At 30.6% G+C, this 16,431-nt stretch overlaps 1 protein-coding gene across 1 annotated transcript in view; it reads right to left on the bottom strand.

The window, feature by feature from the left end:
* The window catches only part of LOC128168358 (receptor-type tyrosine-protein phosphatase mu-like), a 54,958-nt gene extending 51,821 nt beyond the window's left edge, over positions 1–3,137 (bottom strand). Inside the window, exons 1-6 of the mRNA XM_052834603.1 lie at positions 2,975–3,137; positions 2,498–2,677; positions 1,736–1,915; positions 1,259–1,438; positions 498–677; positions 21–200 (exon numbers count right to left, since the gene is read on the bottom strand). Of these exons, the coding sequence (XP_052690563.1) occupies positions 21–200; positions 498–677; positions 1,259–1,438; positions 1,736–1,915; positions 2,498–2,552 (775 nt within the window). The 5' untranslated portion in view covers positions 2,553–2,677; positions 2,975–3,137. The remainder of the gene's footprint in view (positions 1–20; positions 201–497; positions 678–1,258; positions 1,439–1,735; positions 1,916–2,497; positions 2,678–2,974) is intronic.
* Positions 3,138–16,431: the final 13,294 nt, after the last annotated feature.

Genomic DNA, 16,431 nt, shown 5'->3' on the forward strand with positions numbered 1-16,431 from the left:
TAAATGAACGTTTGAAATACCTGCACAAGAAGGTAGACTTTGCACCAAGTCTGTACTTTGTAGGCACATTTTCATATTACCACCACTAAGAGTAAACCCGGGAAGGCATTTAAACTTGACAATGTCTCTGTATGCATATTCTGGTTTGTCTGGACTTATTATGACAAAATCCGGTAAATGAGGTTTTGGACACTTTATAGCTTAAACGTAAAATAAAAATAAAATAATATTAGCGGTTTTTTAACATATTTGAGAACATTTTTCTGCTAAATCATAATGTCCCTTTCTTAAGAATATAATAAAATACTCATATGTTCTTTGTCCTCAATAAAAAATATGTATGCTTATAATTTTATATCAGAACTTAATATCATATTTTCATGTCATTATCCATGTTATAATAAACTTTCGTTTGATCAAATCGAATATTTAAAATAAATACGTTTTCGCAAATATTGATCATACAAATGTGTATTTTATTTTATATTGCCAAATACCTGCACATGAAGGTAGATTTTGTCCAAAGACTGCACTTTGTAGACAAGTTTTCACCTTATCACCATTCAGAGTGTACCCCGCGTGGCATCCAAAGTTGACAGTATCTCCGTATGCATATTCTGGTTTGTCTGGAGTTATTGTGACAAAACCCGGTAATTGAGGTTTTGGACACCTTATAGCTTGATTAAAAAAAATAGCAGATCATTGAAAGAGGGAAACACTTTTTCAGCTAGGTACTGTTATGTCACATTGTATACACCATTTACTATAAAGATTCGATTTTATTTATTTAGCATTCAATGCTTATTTATTAATATAGGGCACTTAATAGTTGATTAGAAATATTTATCATTCGACCGGAACACGATACTTCTTTACTAGTGTTACTTATATGAGCTGTCTGAAAATAAGTTATATAATACATATTCATAATTTTCACACACATTGTATTTACCAAAATTTAGCGCAGACCTAGGAAACTTTACAAAAGGGATCAGGGGATATTATTTATTGAATGTCCAAAATTAATTTCAGAAACTATAATAAAAGAACGAAACGGAAGGAAAGATATATTTACTAATACTGTATGTTATTAATACCGTCCATCCACAATAATATCTAATCAAATTTTGACTTTTAACAAAGGAAAGGTTTATGGTTTCATATCGAAATATTATTTGAAGGATTTAAGTTGATGATTATGTACAGTACGTAGTTAATAAAAACACGTGCACATGATATAAATGAACGTTTGAAATACCTGCACAAGAAGGTAGACTTTGCACCAAGTCTGTACTTTGTAGGCACATTTTCATATTACCACCACTAAGAGTAAACCCGGGAAGGCATTTAAACTTGACAATGTCTCTGTATGCATATTCTGGTTTGTCTGGACTTATTATGACAAAATCCGGTAAATGAGGTTTTGGACACTTTATAGCTTAAACGTAAAATAAAAATAAAATAATATTAGCGGTTTTTTAACATATTTGAGAACATTTTTCTGCTAAATCATAATGTCCCTTTCTTAAGAATATAATAAAATACTCATATGTTCTTTGTCCTCAATAAAAAATATGTATGCTTATAATTTTATATCAGAACTTAATATCATATTTTCATGTCATTATCCATGTTATAATAAACTTTCGTTTGATCAGATCGAATATTTAAAATAAATACGTTTTCGCAAATATTGATCATACAAATGTGTATTTTATTTTATATTGCCAAATACCTGCACATGAAGGTAGATTTTGTCCAAAGACTGCACTTTGTAGACAAGTTTTCACCTTATCACCATTCAGAGTGTACCCCGCGTGGCATCCAAAGTTGACAGTATCTCCGTATGCATATTCTGGTTTGTCTGGAGTTATTGTGACAAAACCCGGTAATTGAGGTTTTGGACACCTTATAGCTTGATTAAAATAAAATAGCAGATCATTGAAAGAGGGAAACACTTTTTCAGCTAGGTACTGTTATGTCACATTGTATACACCATTTACTATAAAGATTCGATTTTATTTATTTAGCATTCAATGCTTATTTATTAATATAGGGCACTTAATAGTTGATTAGAAATATTTATCATTCGACCGGAACACGATACTTCTTTACTAGTGTTACTTATATGAGCTGTCTGAAAATAAGTTATATAATACATATTCATAATTTTCACACACATTGTATTTACCAAAATTTAGCGCAGACCTAGGAAACTTTACAAAAGGGATCAGGGGATATTATTTATTGAATGTCCAAAATTAATTTCAGAAACTATAATAAAAGAACGAAACGGAAGGAAAGATATATTTACTATTACTGTATGTTATTAATACCGTCCATCCACAATAATATCTAATCAAATTTTGACTTTTAACAAAAGAAAGGTTTATGGTTTCATATCGAAATATTATTTGAAGGATTTAAGTTGATGATTATGTACAGTACGTAGTTAATAAAAACACGTGCACATGATATAAATGAACGTTTGAAATACCTGCACAAGAAGGTAGACTTTGTACCAAGTCTGTACTTTGTAGGCACGTTTTCATATTACCACCACTAAGAGTAAACCCGGGAAGGCATTTAAACTTGACAATGTCTCTGTATGCATATTCTGGTTTGTCTGGACTTATTATGACAAAATCCGGTAAATGAGGTTTTGGACACTTTATAGCTTAAACGTAAAATAAAAATAAAATAATATTAGCGGTTTTTTAACATATTTGAGAACATTTTTCTGCTCAAGCATAATGTCCCTTTCTTAAGAATATAATAAAATACTCATATGTTCTTTGTCCTCAATAAAAGATATGTATGCTTATAATTTTATATCAGAACTTAATATCATATTTTCATGTCATCATCCATGATATAATTAACATTCAGTTGATCAAAGCAAATATTTAAAATAAATACGTTTTCGCAAATATTGATCATACAAATGTGTATTTTATTTTATATTGCCAAATACCTGCACATGAAGGTAGATTTTGTCCAAAGTCTGCACTTTGTAGACAAGTTTTCACCTTATCACCATTCAGAGTGTACCCCGTGTGGCATCCAAAGCTGACAGTATCTCCGTATGCATATTCCAGTTTGTCTGGAGTTATTGTGACAAAACCCGGTAACTGAGGTTTTGGACACTTTATGGCTTGATTAAAGGAAAATAGTAGATTTTTAAGTAACGAATTCCATATACATGTTGTTTTATCTTGTATATCAAATACACTGAAGTTTTTTTGGGCATCTTTTGCCTATTTATAGATATGAAAAACAAACGTTCATATTATAAAATTTGTCTTTATTGAATTCCAATTCTAAATATTATATTAAAATGAGTTTCTGAATGTTGCTTAGTGTTTGAGTTGTCATAATTGGATTTTCAAGAAGTTCAATATCATGAGTAAAATTTATAATTAACACAAAAAGCATTTATTAAATGAATTATTATTGAAATGACATTAGATATTTCAACTAAATTTTAGAATAAGGCCAAATCAAGAAAAGCAAAACATAGGGAATTTGAAAAAAAATTCTAAAATTATTTTAACTAAAACATTTTAGCAGCACTTTAAAATAAATGAATGTATCTCGGTAATTTTGTACAATTTTTCTGATGGTTTTTATTTCAGTTGTTGTTAAGATAACGTCCAGAAGGCTAGGTAAAAATAATATACGACGCTTAAAAAATTAAAAATACCATATTTTAAAAATAATTATCAAATAACCTTATATAACTTTGATACCAGCAGATTAAGGTTAATATAGATAGTTAAGAATTATAAATATTTATGTGTTATAATGATGATTAATCTGTTAATTTTGTTTTCATAAAATATTTAAAGACCATTAAATCTTTTAAAAAAGGTCAATTTTCTTTTTGTTAAAGTGAAATAACACCGCACTCAAGTCAAAAGTTTATAACATGGAATAATGGCTTTACATTATCATTTTAATATGAGTAAATGCCTTTCTTAAAAACAACATTCAAAATGAAATTGTCTTCGATTTGAATTCCGAACATTTTCATAATTTTTTTACCAAACTCAACCACCTTGAATTTTTACGGACTACTTATTCTAAATTTTATACATTCTACCAAACATCGTTTTTTAACAATATTGTAAAAACCCATTCCTTCTTAGTAATAAATCATAGTTCTGAAAATAGAGATATAAGGGCTCATCTGATTGGTTTTGAAAACGTTCTCGTGAATATCATTACAACATACTAGACACGACGAGTCATAATAGTAATGAGTTTATAAGTGAATAATTCAAATTTATATAGGTATGTTGATTATATTTACTTGTGGGTGGGTTAGATATAAACCCAAACTAAGATTCATTGCTGCACATGCTCTTACGCTGTCGCTACAGTATTAAATTTCACTATATATGTTCTTACCAAACTTGCGCGAGAATTCAGATGCAGGTTTTACTTACAAAAACGTACAAAACGAACTTCTAAGGAAATTTGTCTTTAAACAACACTTCATTTACAATTTAGTAGCAAAACACGGGTGCATCATGCAAAGCATGGACATTTGTTTACGTTAAAGTTACGCATGTGCTTGGAAATCGAGCCCAGCCTTTTCACCCCTCTGAAAACAACATACATCAACAATTTAAATGACTTCGTGTTTTTACTATTATTATAAAAATGGGGTAGTCAAACATCTTACACAATGTTTTTAATCTCATAAAAACAGCACCTGTCGCGGGCAGAAACGTTCAAATATCAGTAGGGATTTCCGTAATTATTTTGCTTTAGCTATTGTACCTTCGATGATATGCTATTGTGATTTTTGCATCAGTTCGATAACAGGATCTAAAAATGGGATGATCTGGGCTATCAGTGTAAAAATTAATTCCGCTGCTCAGCAATTTTACATTGCAAACTGAAGAACTTAAAAAGTTTATTGAATTTATTTATTAAAATCAAAATTACAAGAACGTTTTAAAGAACGAGAATACCATGAGATGTTTAGATATATGATGCGCAGATTTACACTGATAAAGTGACATGCTATACGTTCTTTTTGCAGTTGAACTTATTTTTTGGTGCTGAGAACGATTTCAACTGTTTTCAGTAATTAGCCGGTAAACCAAGCACCACCGTAATAGACTGACTGTTGCTTAAGTTTTGCATATGCTATAATTTTATCTGTTCATAAATGTTTATGGTAAATGGGAAAATGATGTTGGGTATTAGGATATTGATGATTAAATTTTACAGAAAACAAATTAGTCTCTTTATGAATCTTTCTTCCATTGTATACTTGTTGTATACTTGTATAAACATTATTGTGAATTATTTCAATGCATGAAAGGAATATCCAATTTTTGTTTATAAGGAATAATTGTCATACCTAGGTCAGATTTGTCTCATCTAATGAGAAATGCGATCGGATCAACCGAAAAAATACGATGAATTGTGTAGCATACAAGATGATATAAATTCAATATAACTTTTTGAATCAACGTAGTCACTTAATAAACTGATCATTGTTTAATAATGATTTAGAAGTTAGGTTTTAAAAAATTCGATGAATGCGTAATATATATTATAGGCTGGAAATTATGATCAAATCGGGTAAAACAAGATTCGATTATGTTTGCACATTTTAAAACACAGGCCAATTTTATTAAGAATAAAAAACTGGGCAGAAATTCTCAATAGATGTAAATGTACGATCATGAGACCGTTTATTATTCATTTTCAGTTTTGAAAGATCAGTCATAAAACGTACAATTTTGTTTTCTGATATAAGAAATAGGAATTGGGGTATTCCGTTTCCAACAGAAGACCCTATTGTTTTCGTTAGGTTTCTTTTCTCTATTTTTCACTATTATTCAGGTATTTCGTTTCCAACGTAAGACCTTATTGTTTTTCTTAGGTTTCTTCTTCCCTATTATTATTTTTTTCTTACAAATTTTGTGCACGCCATTTCTCAGCAACGACTTATTCGACTTTCATGAAACTTTCAGATCTAATAGGTATTGATCTGAACCTTTTTGTAAATTTTTTTTTTATTGATGACGTCACTTCCCTTTTTGAGACATAGTCGATTTTATGATTTTTATAAGGGTATTTCGTCGGTGGAACTCCTCTTTAACTTTTGCAGATAGAAAGTTGAAATTTTCAGTGTTGGTAGACGAAAGACTGAAGGTCAAAAATCATTTTTATTTCGAAAAGCGCCGAAGCTCGCCTGGACTCGAAAATTGAGATTTTTAAAAAGTCTTTTTCGTTTATCTCATCTTTGAAAAATATTTTGTTAAGACATGTAAAGTTAAAAAAAAATTATTAACAAGGGCTCTCATGTAAAATCAAAAAATAGGGGCTGGTTCATAAAACTAGTGTTTCTGAGGGGTCTAAAGTCTTAAATCTATAGCTCTTTACTGAGGGATATTTTGTGATAATTTATAGAAGCAAAAATGTTTATCTTACGGTAATGTACCAATACAATATAATGAATTTATCATGTAATGCGCAGTTAGGGATCTTTAGACTTTGATCATTTATACGTTGTATCTGTTAAAGGAAACATATTATGATGAGCATAATAGAAGAAAAGATGCTCAAAATGATGTACATAACAAAATGCAACCTTCAAAATTTTGTTCAGTGGCCCCAATAAGGAGATAAGGGAACGGCCCCTAAAACATTCTCTCTCAGATATCTCAAGAACGGTAACGAATTTCTAAACACTTGTTGAGCAAAATGTCTTATGGACCTAGAGGTCTCTAAAGTCTTTTAATTTTAACCCTTTACTTAGAGATATTTTGTAAATGATTATAGAAACAAATATGTTTATATTACAGTTATGTGGCCTAACAGTATAATGATTTTCTCATGTGTTACATTATTTATAGGGTTTTTAGGGGTAAAAAGTCCATAAAATTGATCACATATCTCAAAAAGGAAAAAATATTTTAAAATACAGTATAGAAGAAAAGATGCTCAAAATGATGTACTCTTCAATTTTTTTTTCAGTGGCCCCAAGAAGGAGATAAGGGACCGGCTTCTAAAACATTCTTTCTCAGATATCTCAAGAACGATACGAATTTCTAAACACTTGTTGAACAAAATGTCTTAAACATTAACTGACCTTTCATTTAATATTATGAAAAAGGAGCTGGACTCTCAAATTAGAAACCAAAAGGGGCCAAAATGTTTTCAACCAAAGCTCTTAAACCTGAAACAAAATAGTATCTGGCCTTTAGAATGTAGACCCTTTTCTTCTATTTTAAATCATGTTTAGCTGTTAAATTGCAAAATCAACATCGTACATGTATTTCAGATTCCAAAATCAGACGGAAGACCTCCTCGTTGCTCGCAATGTGATCGTGTCTAGTTAATTTAGGTCTTCCGTTTTTGCTTTGCTTCTTTTCCTTTATTATTACGGTCTTCAGTTTCCAACGGAAGACCTTATTGTTATTGCTTTGTTTCTTTTCCTCTATTGTTATTAATAATTTTTTTTCTGTAATTTTTTTTTCAAAAACGCTTCAGTTGATCTTGATGAAACTTTCAGAACTTATTCATAACAAAATTTGTCAGAAAATTTCACGAGATTTTTGTAGTCTTCACTTCCGGTTCCGAGATATTAAAGATTTTATTTTTTAGCTTGTGCCTTATTTTTTTTCAAAAAATATTTAAGATAGACCTTTCAAATTTTCAGAGATTGTAAAGAGTTTACTGCCGCAATGCCCTTTGCATATCCGAACGACTGCCGTCACTTCCGGTCGTCACAGGAAGGAAATGAAAAACCCAAATTTTTAAAAAAAAATTGAACTTGATTTTTTTTTTATGTTTTTATTCGATAGAGATGTCTCAAAACTTCCGAATTTGAAATATGTTTTAAAATCGACCCACGCATTCTCTAGTTTTTGGGCCCCAAAGTATTGAAGCGAGAGTCTGCGTAGCTTAGTCGTTAGAGTGGTGGACTGAGGCCGAGGTACTGATTTCATTATGGTGTACGTGGCTACTGATTTCTCACAGATTCACTGTGCTCATACTCAGAATGAAAAAAAGAACTTTATTTTAAAAATCCAAAAGATTCGATATTCTTATCATGATTTAAGTGAAAAGAAAATATAAATCACAACTTTATGAAACCGATCGAGTGAACACAGAACCATAAAGACCTACACTTTACCATAAGGCCACGCTTATATCCTATTTTATGATTTTATAAAAGGTGTGGCTATTAACGAGATTGTATTAGAAATATATCAAATTTTCACTGATACTGTAAAATGTTAAAAATTTATTTTTGATTTTTTCAGAAAATTTTAAAGACAAATTACTCTAAAAGTAAGTCATCGACCCAGCTTTTTTTTAAAGTGGAAAATAACACTATAGTCAAACCTTTACATTTACATGTTAACACTACGTATCGATTTTGAACTAGATGACCCATAACTTCAACTGACAATTAATTGGGGCGCCAGCGGGGTTTGCTTACTAATATTTTAAATATATACTCATATAAATATAAGGTATAAGGAATCATTCTTTGAATATAATGAGGTAATACGAAATCATACAAATCAATTATAAAAGCCCTTCTGGCTTTATTGGATTTGATAACACCCGACCAAAATTATCACCTCATAATACTTAAGGTGGCTCTATACACCACTTTTTGATGACGCAGTACGCAAAAAAGTAAATCTGGAAACATGCATTTCCGGTACTGGCTGATTTAAACTGAGGTGAATTGTATGGGAACCGCTATTTTGAAAAATTTGTTAAATGGATAGATTTAATTTGATAATTGGAAAATTCATTACTTACAAGTAATGTGGTATGTGACACCTTCACGTTGTGTGGTATTATTTATCGAAATAAACAACAAAATCAAGTATAAATTTTTAAAGAGTTTCTTTAGCATTATCGATATGTTACACCGTAGCGCAGTGGGTTAGTGGGTTCACTACAAATCAGTAGGTTATTAGTTCGATTCCCATCGAGAACAATAAATTTTTTAACTTTCCAAAAATTTCTAAAACGTATTTTTTGGTTGAATACCGTGAAAGAAAATTCTAAACAGGTGAAAATATTTCAATTATAATATACTTTAATGCACATTAATATCGACACCTAACGGGGATGAGTGGGTTGCTTTGAATTTCTCTCAGGTTGGGATACATAAATCCTATTATCCTAGTCAATGTTCCCCTTTATTTATTTGACTTAGTTTTGCACTAAAGCGAATATATTCACTTATACAGGGCAAAGTCTATAATGAAATATGCATGTATTTATCATTCCAACATTATATTTAGGAAATTTTCTTCAACTCAGAAATGAAAAGTCCCCAAGGTGTTTGGGCCTTTGGACTTAGGAACGATAACCCTTACATGAGGAACTTTCATTTTCATACCAAATAAAATTTTAAATATTTTTTGTGTTTATTTGCAATTGTTTTCATTCAATTTTTTTATTTCACATTTATTAAAATACATTTTCTTATAACATCAAGCAACTTTTTCAGATGATTTGTCAACAGAGTAAGAAAATATGAAAAAATATGTTTTGGGGAAATACTAAAAAAAATTGCAATAATAACATTTTTGAATGTTAAGAAGTGTTATTATTTTTTTATGTGTCCGAAGGAAATATCCATCATATGACAAAATAATTTCTCTCAATTTGTTGATAGCTGTCTTTTTAAAAAATATTTTACAAAAACACGAAAAAACATTAAAAAATTCTTTAAAAATACCTATAGTATCCCTATCGTCATTTTAATATTTGATAAGTATATGTTTTGTGGTCTTCTATTGAAAATTGGAATAAACTGTGGGTGTATAGAGCCACCTTAAAGAATGATTCTTTTTACCTACAATAATATAAAATGGATGTTTTTTCACTATCATCAGTGTTGTTTTTTTTACATTATGAGTAAACGTCATCCTCAAATAAACTTTAAAAACATATTTTCCCCTTTGATTGGAATATTGAACACTTTTATAATATTAGAAAAATAACTACTTGAAAATATTAATAGATTACATATTTTTCTTATTCTACCAAACCTTATTTAGATTATTAAACAGTTCAATAGCTTATTTACTATCCATTTAGATTTAAGATAAAATGTTTTTTTATATATGTACTATCCACTTTTGATTTAACTTAATTTTATTTTTTTTTTTTATTTTTTTTTTATTTTTTTTTTACAAAATACGAGTTCATTATTTCATAAATGGTTTAATGGTTTGTATGTGAAAATTATTATATGGCTTTTGTATGCAGAGTTGTCTGGACATATCTCGACAAAATATGTCTGCGTACTAGTTTTTTGGAGAATTTATGACAATTAATGACTCCTTAATTATCAAAATCAAACAGTTGATTTCATAAATATTAAATTATTACAATTCAAATCTTTAGCCATTAAAACTAACCCAAAGTTATTGATGAGATGTTTTATAAAACGGCTTAAGATCAACACCTATTTTCCAGCAAAAATATCAGGCATTATTTTTTTTTAAAAATCGGTTATTTTAAAGTTGTTGAAACATTGCTTTAAAATGCATTTAATTAATACCACTTACGCGTACAATATGGTCCTTTCCATCCAAGTTCACAAAGAGGACATGTGAAATTGACATTGTTGCAAGAATTTCCAGTTTGACATTTTTCAGAACAATAGTTATTCTTTTTTCGGAGGAAACTAGCTAAATAAAACCAATTGTAAGAAAAATAATTTTTCAGCATATTTTTTTTTCATTTTTTGTGGTTCTTTGATAAAAATAAAGTCATTACTGTCCAGGAAAAAAACTTGTTCATTTAGTATGTTTTCCTTGCTTTATGATAAGATACATGTAAATGTTCCGGGAATTCATAATAGGTTGATAATAATACTTAAATGTTTGAAATACATATCAATTAAATATCAATTTTACCATATATGTAGACTTCACATAGTGTGAGAATTGCAGATGTGGCAGGTATCGCTATAGTTATTTTATTGACAGCTACATCGACCATGTTAGTAGAATCAAGAAATATTTCACCACGGTCCAGAGATTGTGGTGGATCACTGTATATCAATAGTTTTGTTAAATTTTTTGCTGTTCCAAATAATTTGAATCCGTTGAGTCGATTTTCTACAATACAAATAATTGTGATATCTTAAAAAAATATTGACTGATAATGACAAGAGGCCAATGGGTAACATTGCACACCTGATAAACAATAGCCATAGTAAAATTAGCTTCATTGAGTCATTAACAAAATCCTGCATAATAAAATTTTCCAATTTTTAAAAGATATTCTTACATGAAACACTAAGCTCCTTGTGTAACAGGATATTTTTTTACAGTCATATCACATATTTAGTACAGCTGTTGTCAAACAAATCTTAAACAAATGGTCCAAGAAATTTTCAAGGATCCCAGTCTAAATAAGTAAGAATTAATTTTAATATGTTAAAATACTTGCAAATATTTAATACAATACATTTGAATTTTTTATTTTTTTTAAAAACTTTTTAAGTATTGAAGTTTATTGGTCAAAGTTATGATTTTCTGAAGCATGACTTCAGAAGATCATAACCTTGACCAAACAAATTCAATACTTAAAAATTGTTTTCACAAAAATGACAGCTTTTTTTGACCAATTGGTTTAAAACAAATCATTTTTTATACATGTATTCTTAAGTATAACAATTGACCACCCCTTTTCCCATCGTGGCCCAACCTTAGGCCTACCCCCAGAAATCATGATTTAATCAATATCAAATCTTGCTCATTTTGGATGCTTTCACACAAGTTCGACCAATTGGTTGTTAAGAAGAAAATTTGGATTTTTTAAAATACATTCTTATGTGTATATAAATGCGATCCCCTAACGTGGCTTTACTCTACCAGCAGAGATCATGACTTGAGCAAACGGGAATATTATCTTCACTACATTACCTGATGTTTTCTTCACTAAAGTTAGCTTATCTGGCCAATTGTTTTATGAGAAAAAGATTTCTAAAGTTTTATAAAAATATCTATATGCAAACACTTGACCCCTGCACAGGCCCCAACCTAACCTAGGGATCATAATTTGATCAATCTTGAATAAACACTACCTGATTCTAGACAAGTGTTAACTTTTCTGGTCAGTTGGTTATTGAGACGAAAATTAAAAAAATGACCCAATTCTACCCCGATGAATCATGTAAAAATAAACTAAACAATCTATTCTAACTGAGGATGCTTCTATAAAAGTTTCAGATTTTCTTGCTAAATTGCTTTGAGAATTTTTTTTTAAAAGATACTAATTTCCAGTACTTCCTAATTATCTCTCTTTAAAAGAAGATGTGGCTCATTATTTTAACAAACTCAAACTTAAATTCACTTCATTTAGTTAGCTTTTCGCTAAGTTTAGTTAAATCGGCCCAGTGGTTCTGGATAAGAGTCAGAAATGTTAAAAGTTAACAGACGGAAGGACTGACGGATGCCGGACAAACTGTGATCATAATAGCAACTAAACGAGCTTAAAATAGCTATCTAAGGGTTTGTGTCATAAACCCTCCCCCCCCCCCCCCCATCTTAAATCTAAAACATAAGCCAGATTTAATGATAAGCCAGTTTTGAAAATAAACCATCTATTTCTTAGATTAAAAATTACGATAAGCCTGATTTTATAATATGCACATTATGACAATGCCATTTAGAAAAATTTTAAACTAAAAAGATTTTTCTACATGCAAGGCAATCGGTTTTTAGAACGCAGTTCGCAGTTCGCAATTGAATAGTAAACTGCGTTCTATAGAACGCAGTTCGCAATTCAAAATTAAGTGCGATTGAATAGTGAACTGCGTTCTATAGAACGCGGTTCGCAATTCAAAATTTAGTGCGATTGAATAGTGAACTGCGTTCTATCTAGAGCGCAGTTCGCAATTCAAAATTTAGAATTCATATTTGGGGCCCGCTTGCCTTATATGCAATTGAATAGTGAACTGCGTTCTATCTAGAACGCAGTTCGCAATTCAAAATTTAGAATTCATACTTGGGGCCCGCTTGCCTTATATGCAATTGAATTGCGAAATGCGTTCTCTCTAGAACTTTGGGCCTAAATTTTGAATTGCGAACTGCGTTCTATAGAACGCAGTTCACTATTCAATTGCATATAAGGCAATCGGGCCCCAAATATGAATTCTAAATTTTGAATTGCGAACTGCGTTCTAGATAGAAAGCAGTTCATTATTCAATAATTTGAATTGCGAACTGCGTTCTAAATAGAACGCAGTTCACTATTCAATTGCGAACTGGGAACTGCGTTCTAAAAACCGATTGCCCGCCCGGAATTAAAAACCCATTAACACTTTTCATTTAATACTAGTAACTATTTCAAATGTTAACATAGATAGATATCCTTTAATAAAAAGAAGAAATTTACAATCGATCGATAACAGTTTACTGTTTATTTCGTCGCTTACCTGTTTTGTTTGGCTAATTAGCCACGATTTGAAAATGAGACGGTTTTGAAAGTAAGCCTCAACCTTCATACCAAAACGTAAAATAAGGCGCGGTTTATGGTCAATGTTTTAGGGATTTTAAGTGCAGAAATAAATGATAACCAGTGACTTGTAAGAAAAATATCTGCAAAATACACATGTATGCACACCGTCTACACACATGTTGTATGGAAATCGTAAGTCGAAACTTGGCAATTGCTTATATGTAACCCTTTTAGGAAATGTAAAAGAACTACTGAGCTGGGATTAAACAAATCAGTCACATTTGGCCAACTATTTTACGATAAGACTCGATATGATTTTGAATTAAATATTCGTTATGCAATTGTAGAGTATAAATTAAACTTACATTGACTGCCAATACTTATGTCAATTCCAAGATTATTTGATTCCAAGTCCAAGTCCCAAGCATAGTTTTAACAATGTCATATGACGTACACTTCCAAAGCACCGTGCAATAATCATTTACACCATTAAATATCATATTTTAATCAGCCATATCTTAACAAATAATTTAATATAATTAACATATAATAACATTAGTAATTGATAAAGGTTGGGGCACAATAATATTTTAAGGAATAAATAAATCGTATAATACATTTATATTTTTAGAACTTATGCATTTGGAAAATATATGCATATATGCAATACACAATTATTATATATCATTACTGGCCTAAGACAGTTACTACCTAAGTACCATTTCTTGCAGGTGCATTGATACGTAATTTTTCTTACATGTATATGATTTTATGAGTTGATAAAATAACGTAAAAATCCACTGGCAAGAAATGGTACTTGGCAATAATTAGTCTCAGGCCACTATAGTAAAAGAGTACCTGCAATGTCGGTGTTTTGAAAAATAATGACCCCCTTAGAGTTGACCTTCCGTAACATGTACATGTTGCAACATGACATGTCATAAACCTTTACCATGTATAGTTTACTACATGTATGTACAATTCACCAACTGTTTATGTTATTTTACCTCCCGTCTGTTACTTGCAATTTCACTGTGTAAAGTCAACCAACAGATAAAGCCGCAAATTTTGCATTTACTTCAGATTCTCAACATTACATGTACTAAACATAAGGGGCCTACATACTGCATTTCAAGAGACCTTTTCTAACTAATGATAATAATCAAAAATAAATTTATTATTTATAGCAACACTTAAAAGCCTTTGGGTACAGCAACTCTCAAATTTACCAAAATATCGACGGGTACTTTATCCAAAACTGTCCCTAATTTATCCGAAACTTTCCCTTTCTACCTTAGAGAAGGTGGGTTGTAAACATTAATTATTAGAGCTTTGAACTTTAACTTAAATTTTTTTTGTCCATACGATAACATTCAATAAAGAAAAACAATCTAAAATTTTAGCTTTAAAATTTATAAGTTTCCTATATCCTTATACAGAGCTCCTCTTTAGAGAAGATTTTAAAATGGTCACAACCATCGAGCCCTCTTCATAATTTTTCATACTCTGTGTAAAAAAACATTTCATACGGAAGTGAAACGATATTTCGAAACTATAACCACCTATAACAACTCATGTTTTCCTATTAAAAATGTTTTCAAAAAGTTAGTATTTACATTACCAGCAATGTTTCGCAATTGACAATGCAGTATATTTGCTTTACGACTTCCATAGTTGATAAGATGCTGTCATAAATCCATTATGTCACCTATTATTCATCATTTTTATTCGGCCATGCACCTTTTATTTGCCTTATTGGTATATTATCTTGTGTTTCAGGTACAATTCAACTTCATGATTGATATTTACATCTAGTTTTTGACAAGTTCCCCAAATTTGTCGCTGGTCATCGTTTTCAATTTTATTCTCTAAAGAAACAGTTACTTGGAATAATGACATATACAATGAATCATGCCTCAGGTCCTTCATATTTGAATGTTAAGTCCTACAAATATTTTTTTCGCTTTAATTCAGATTTTTTCTGTAACCCTTAATTTTTTCTAAATTTTTTGAAATTTTAGTACCAGTTATTATTTGAAATTCTAAAATATTAACTCTCTAATTATATATAACTTAGACGCTATAGATAAAATATAATTTTACAATATCTGCTTTCAAACTTAAAATCGACCCTGGGATCTGCACATCGAATTTTCGGTTAAACCTTCTTATTCATTCTATCATATCTGTTACATTGCTGGAACTCTCTTATGTAAGAAATTAAATAAAGTGAGTTTATCCGGTTATACAGCATGGCTGCATGAGTTATTACATGGTGTCAGACAATGTGCGTCCATCAGTCAGGAACAACGTCACACAGCATAATCAAAACCTTACCAGAATGTATTATAGCTGAATCTAACTCTGGAGTGAAAGAATTGGAGGCTTACAAGCGCTACTTTCTTGTGCATTTAGATGCTTTGAGACTGGACGAAAAACCCGGCAAGAGGAAAGTAGGGCTATTGCTAGCAAACATGGGCCGGGAAGCTGTGAAAATCTACGATTCGTTCACATGGGCTCCACAAATAGAAGAGGACAGAGACAACAACATCGAGGCATAACCTGGAGAGAATAAACATGATCTACAGACAGTATTCAAGAAGTTCGATCGTCACTTTGGCGTCCATAACTATCGAAACATTAAAAGGCAAGAATTCTTAAAAACCAGGAGAGGCAAAAATACAATTATGGATTACATATCCGAGCTGAAACGTAAAGCTGAAGTTTGTGAGTATGGAGAGCAGAAAGAAGGGTTGATATGTGACATGATAATTAACGGTGTCAACGATATGAAATGTTCAGAGAAGTTAATGGAAATTCCCGCTGGCGAATTAACCTTGGATAGAGTCATTCAAACATGTCGTCAAGTCGAATTGACCAACGTGCATCTGAAAAACTTGGACGCTGAAAACCCATCAGTAAATTTGCGAACACAAAACATAAAACAAAACATAAGCTACG

Source organism: Crassostrea angulata, chromosome 10 (genome assembly GCF_025612915.1).
Source record: "Crassostrea angulata isolate pt1a10 chromosome 10, ASM2561291v2, whole genome shotgun sequence".
Lineage (NCBI taxonomy): Eukaryota > Metazoa > Mollusca > Bivalvia > Ostreida > Ostreidae > Magallana > Magallana angulata.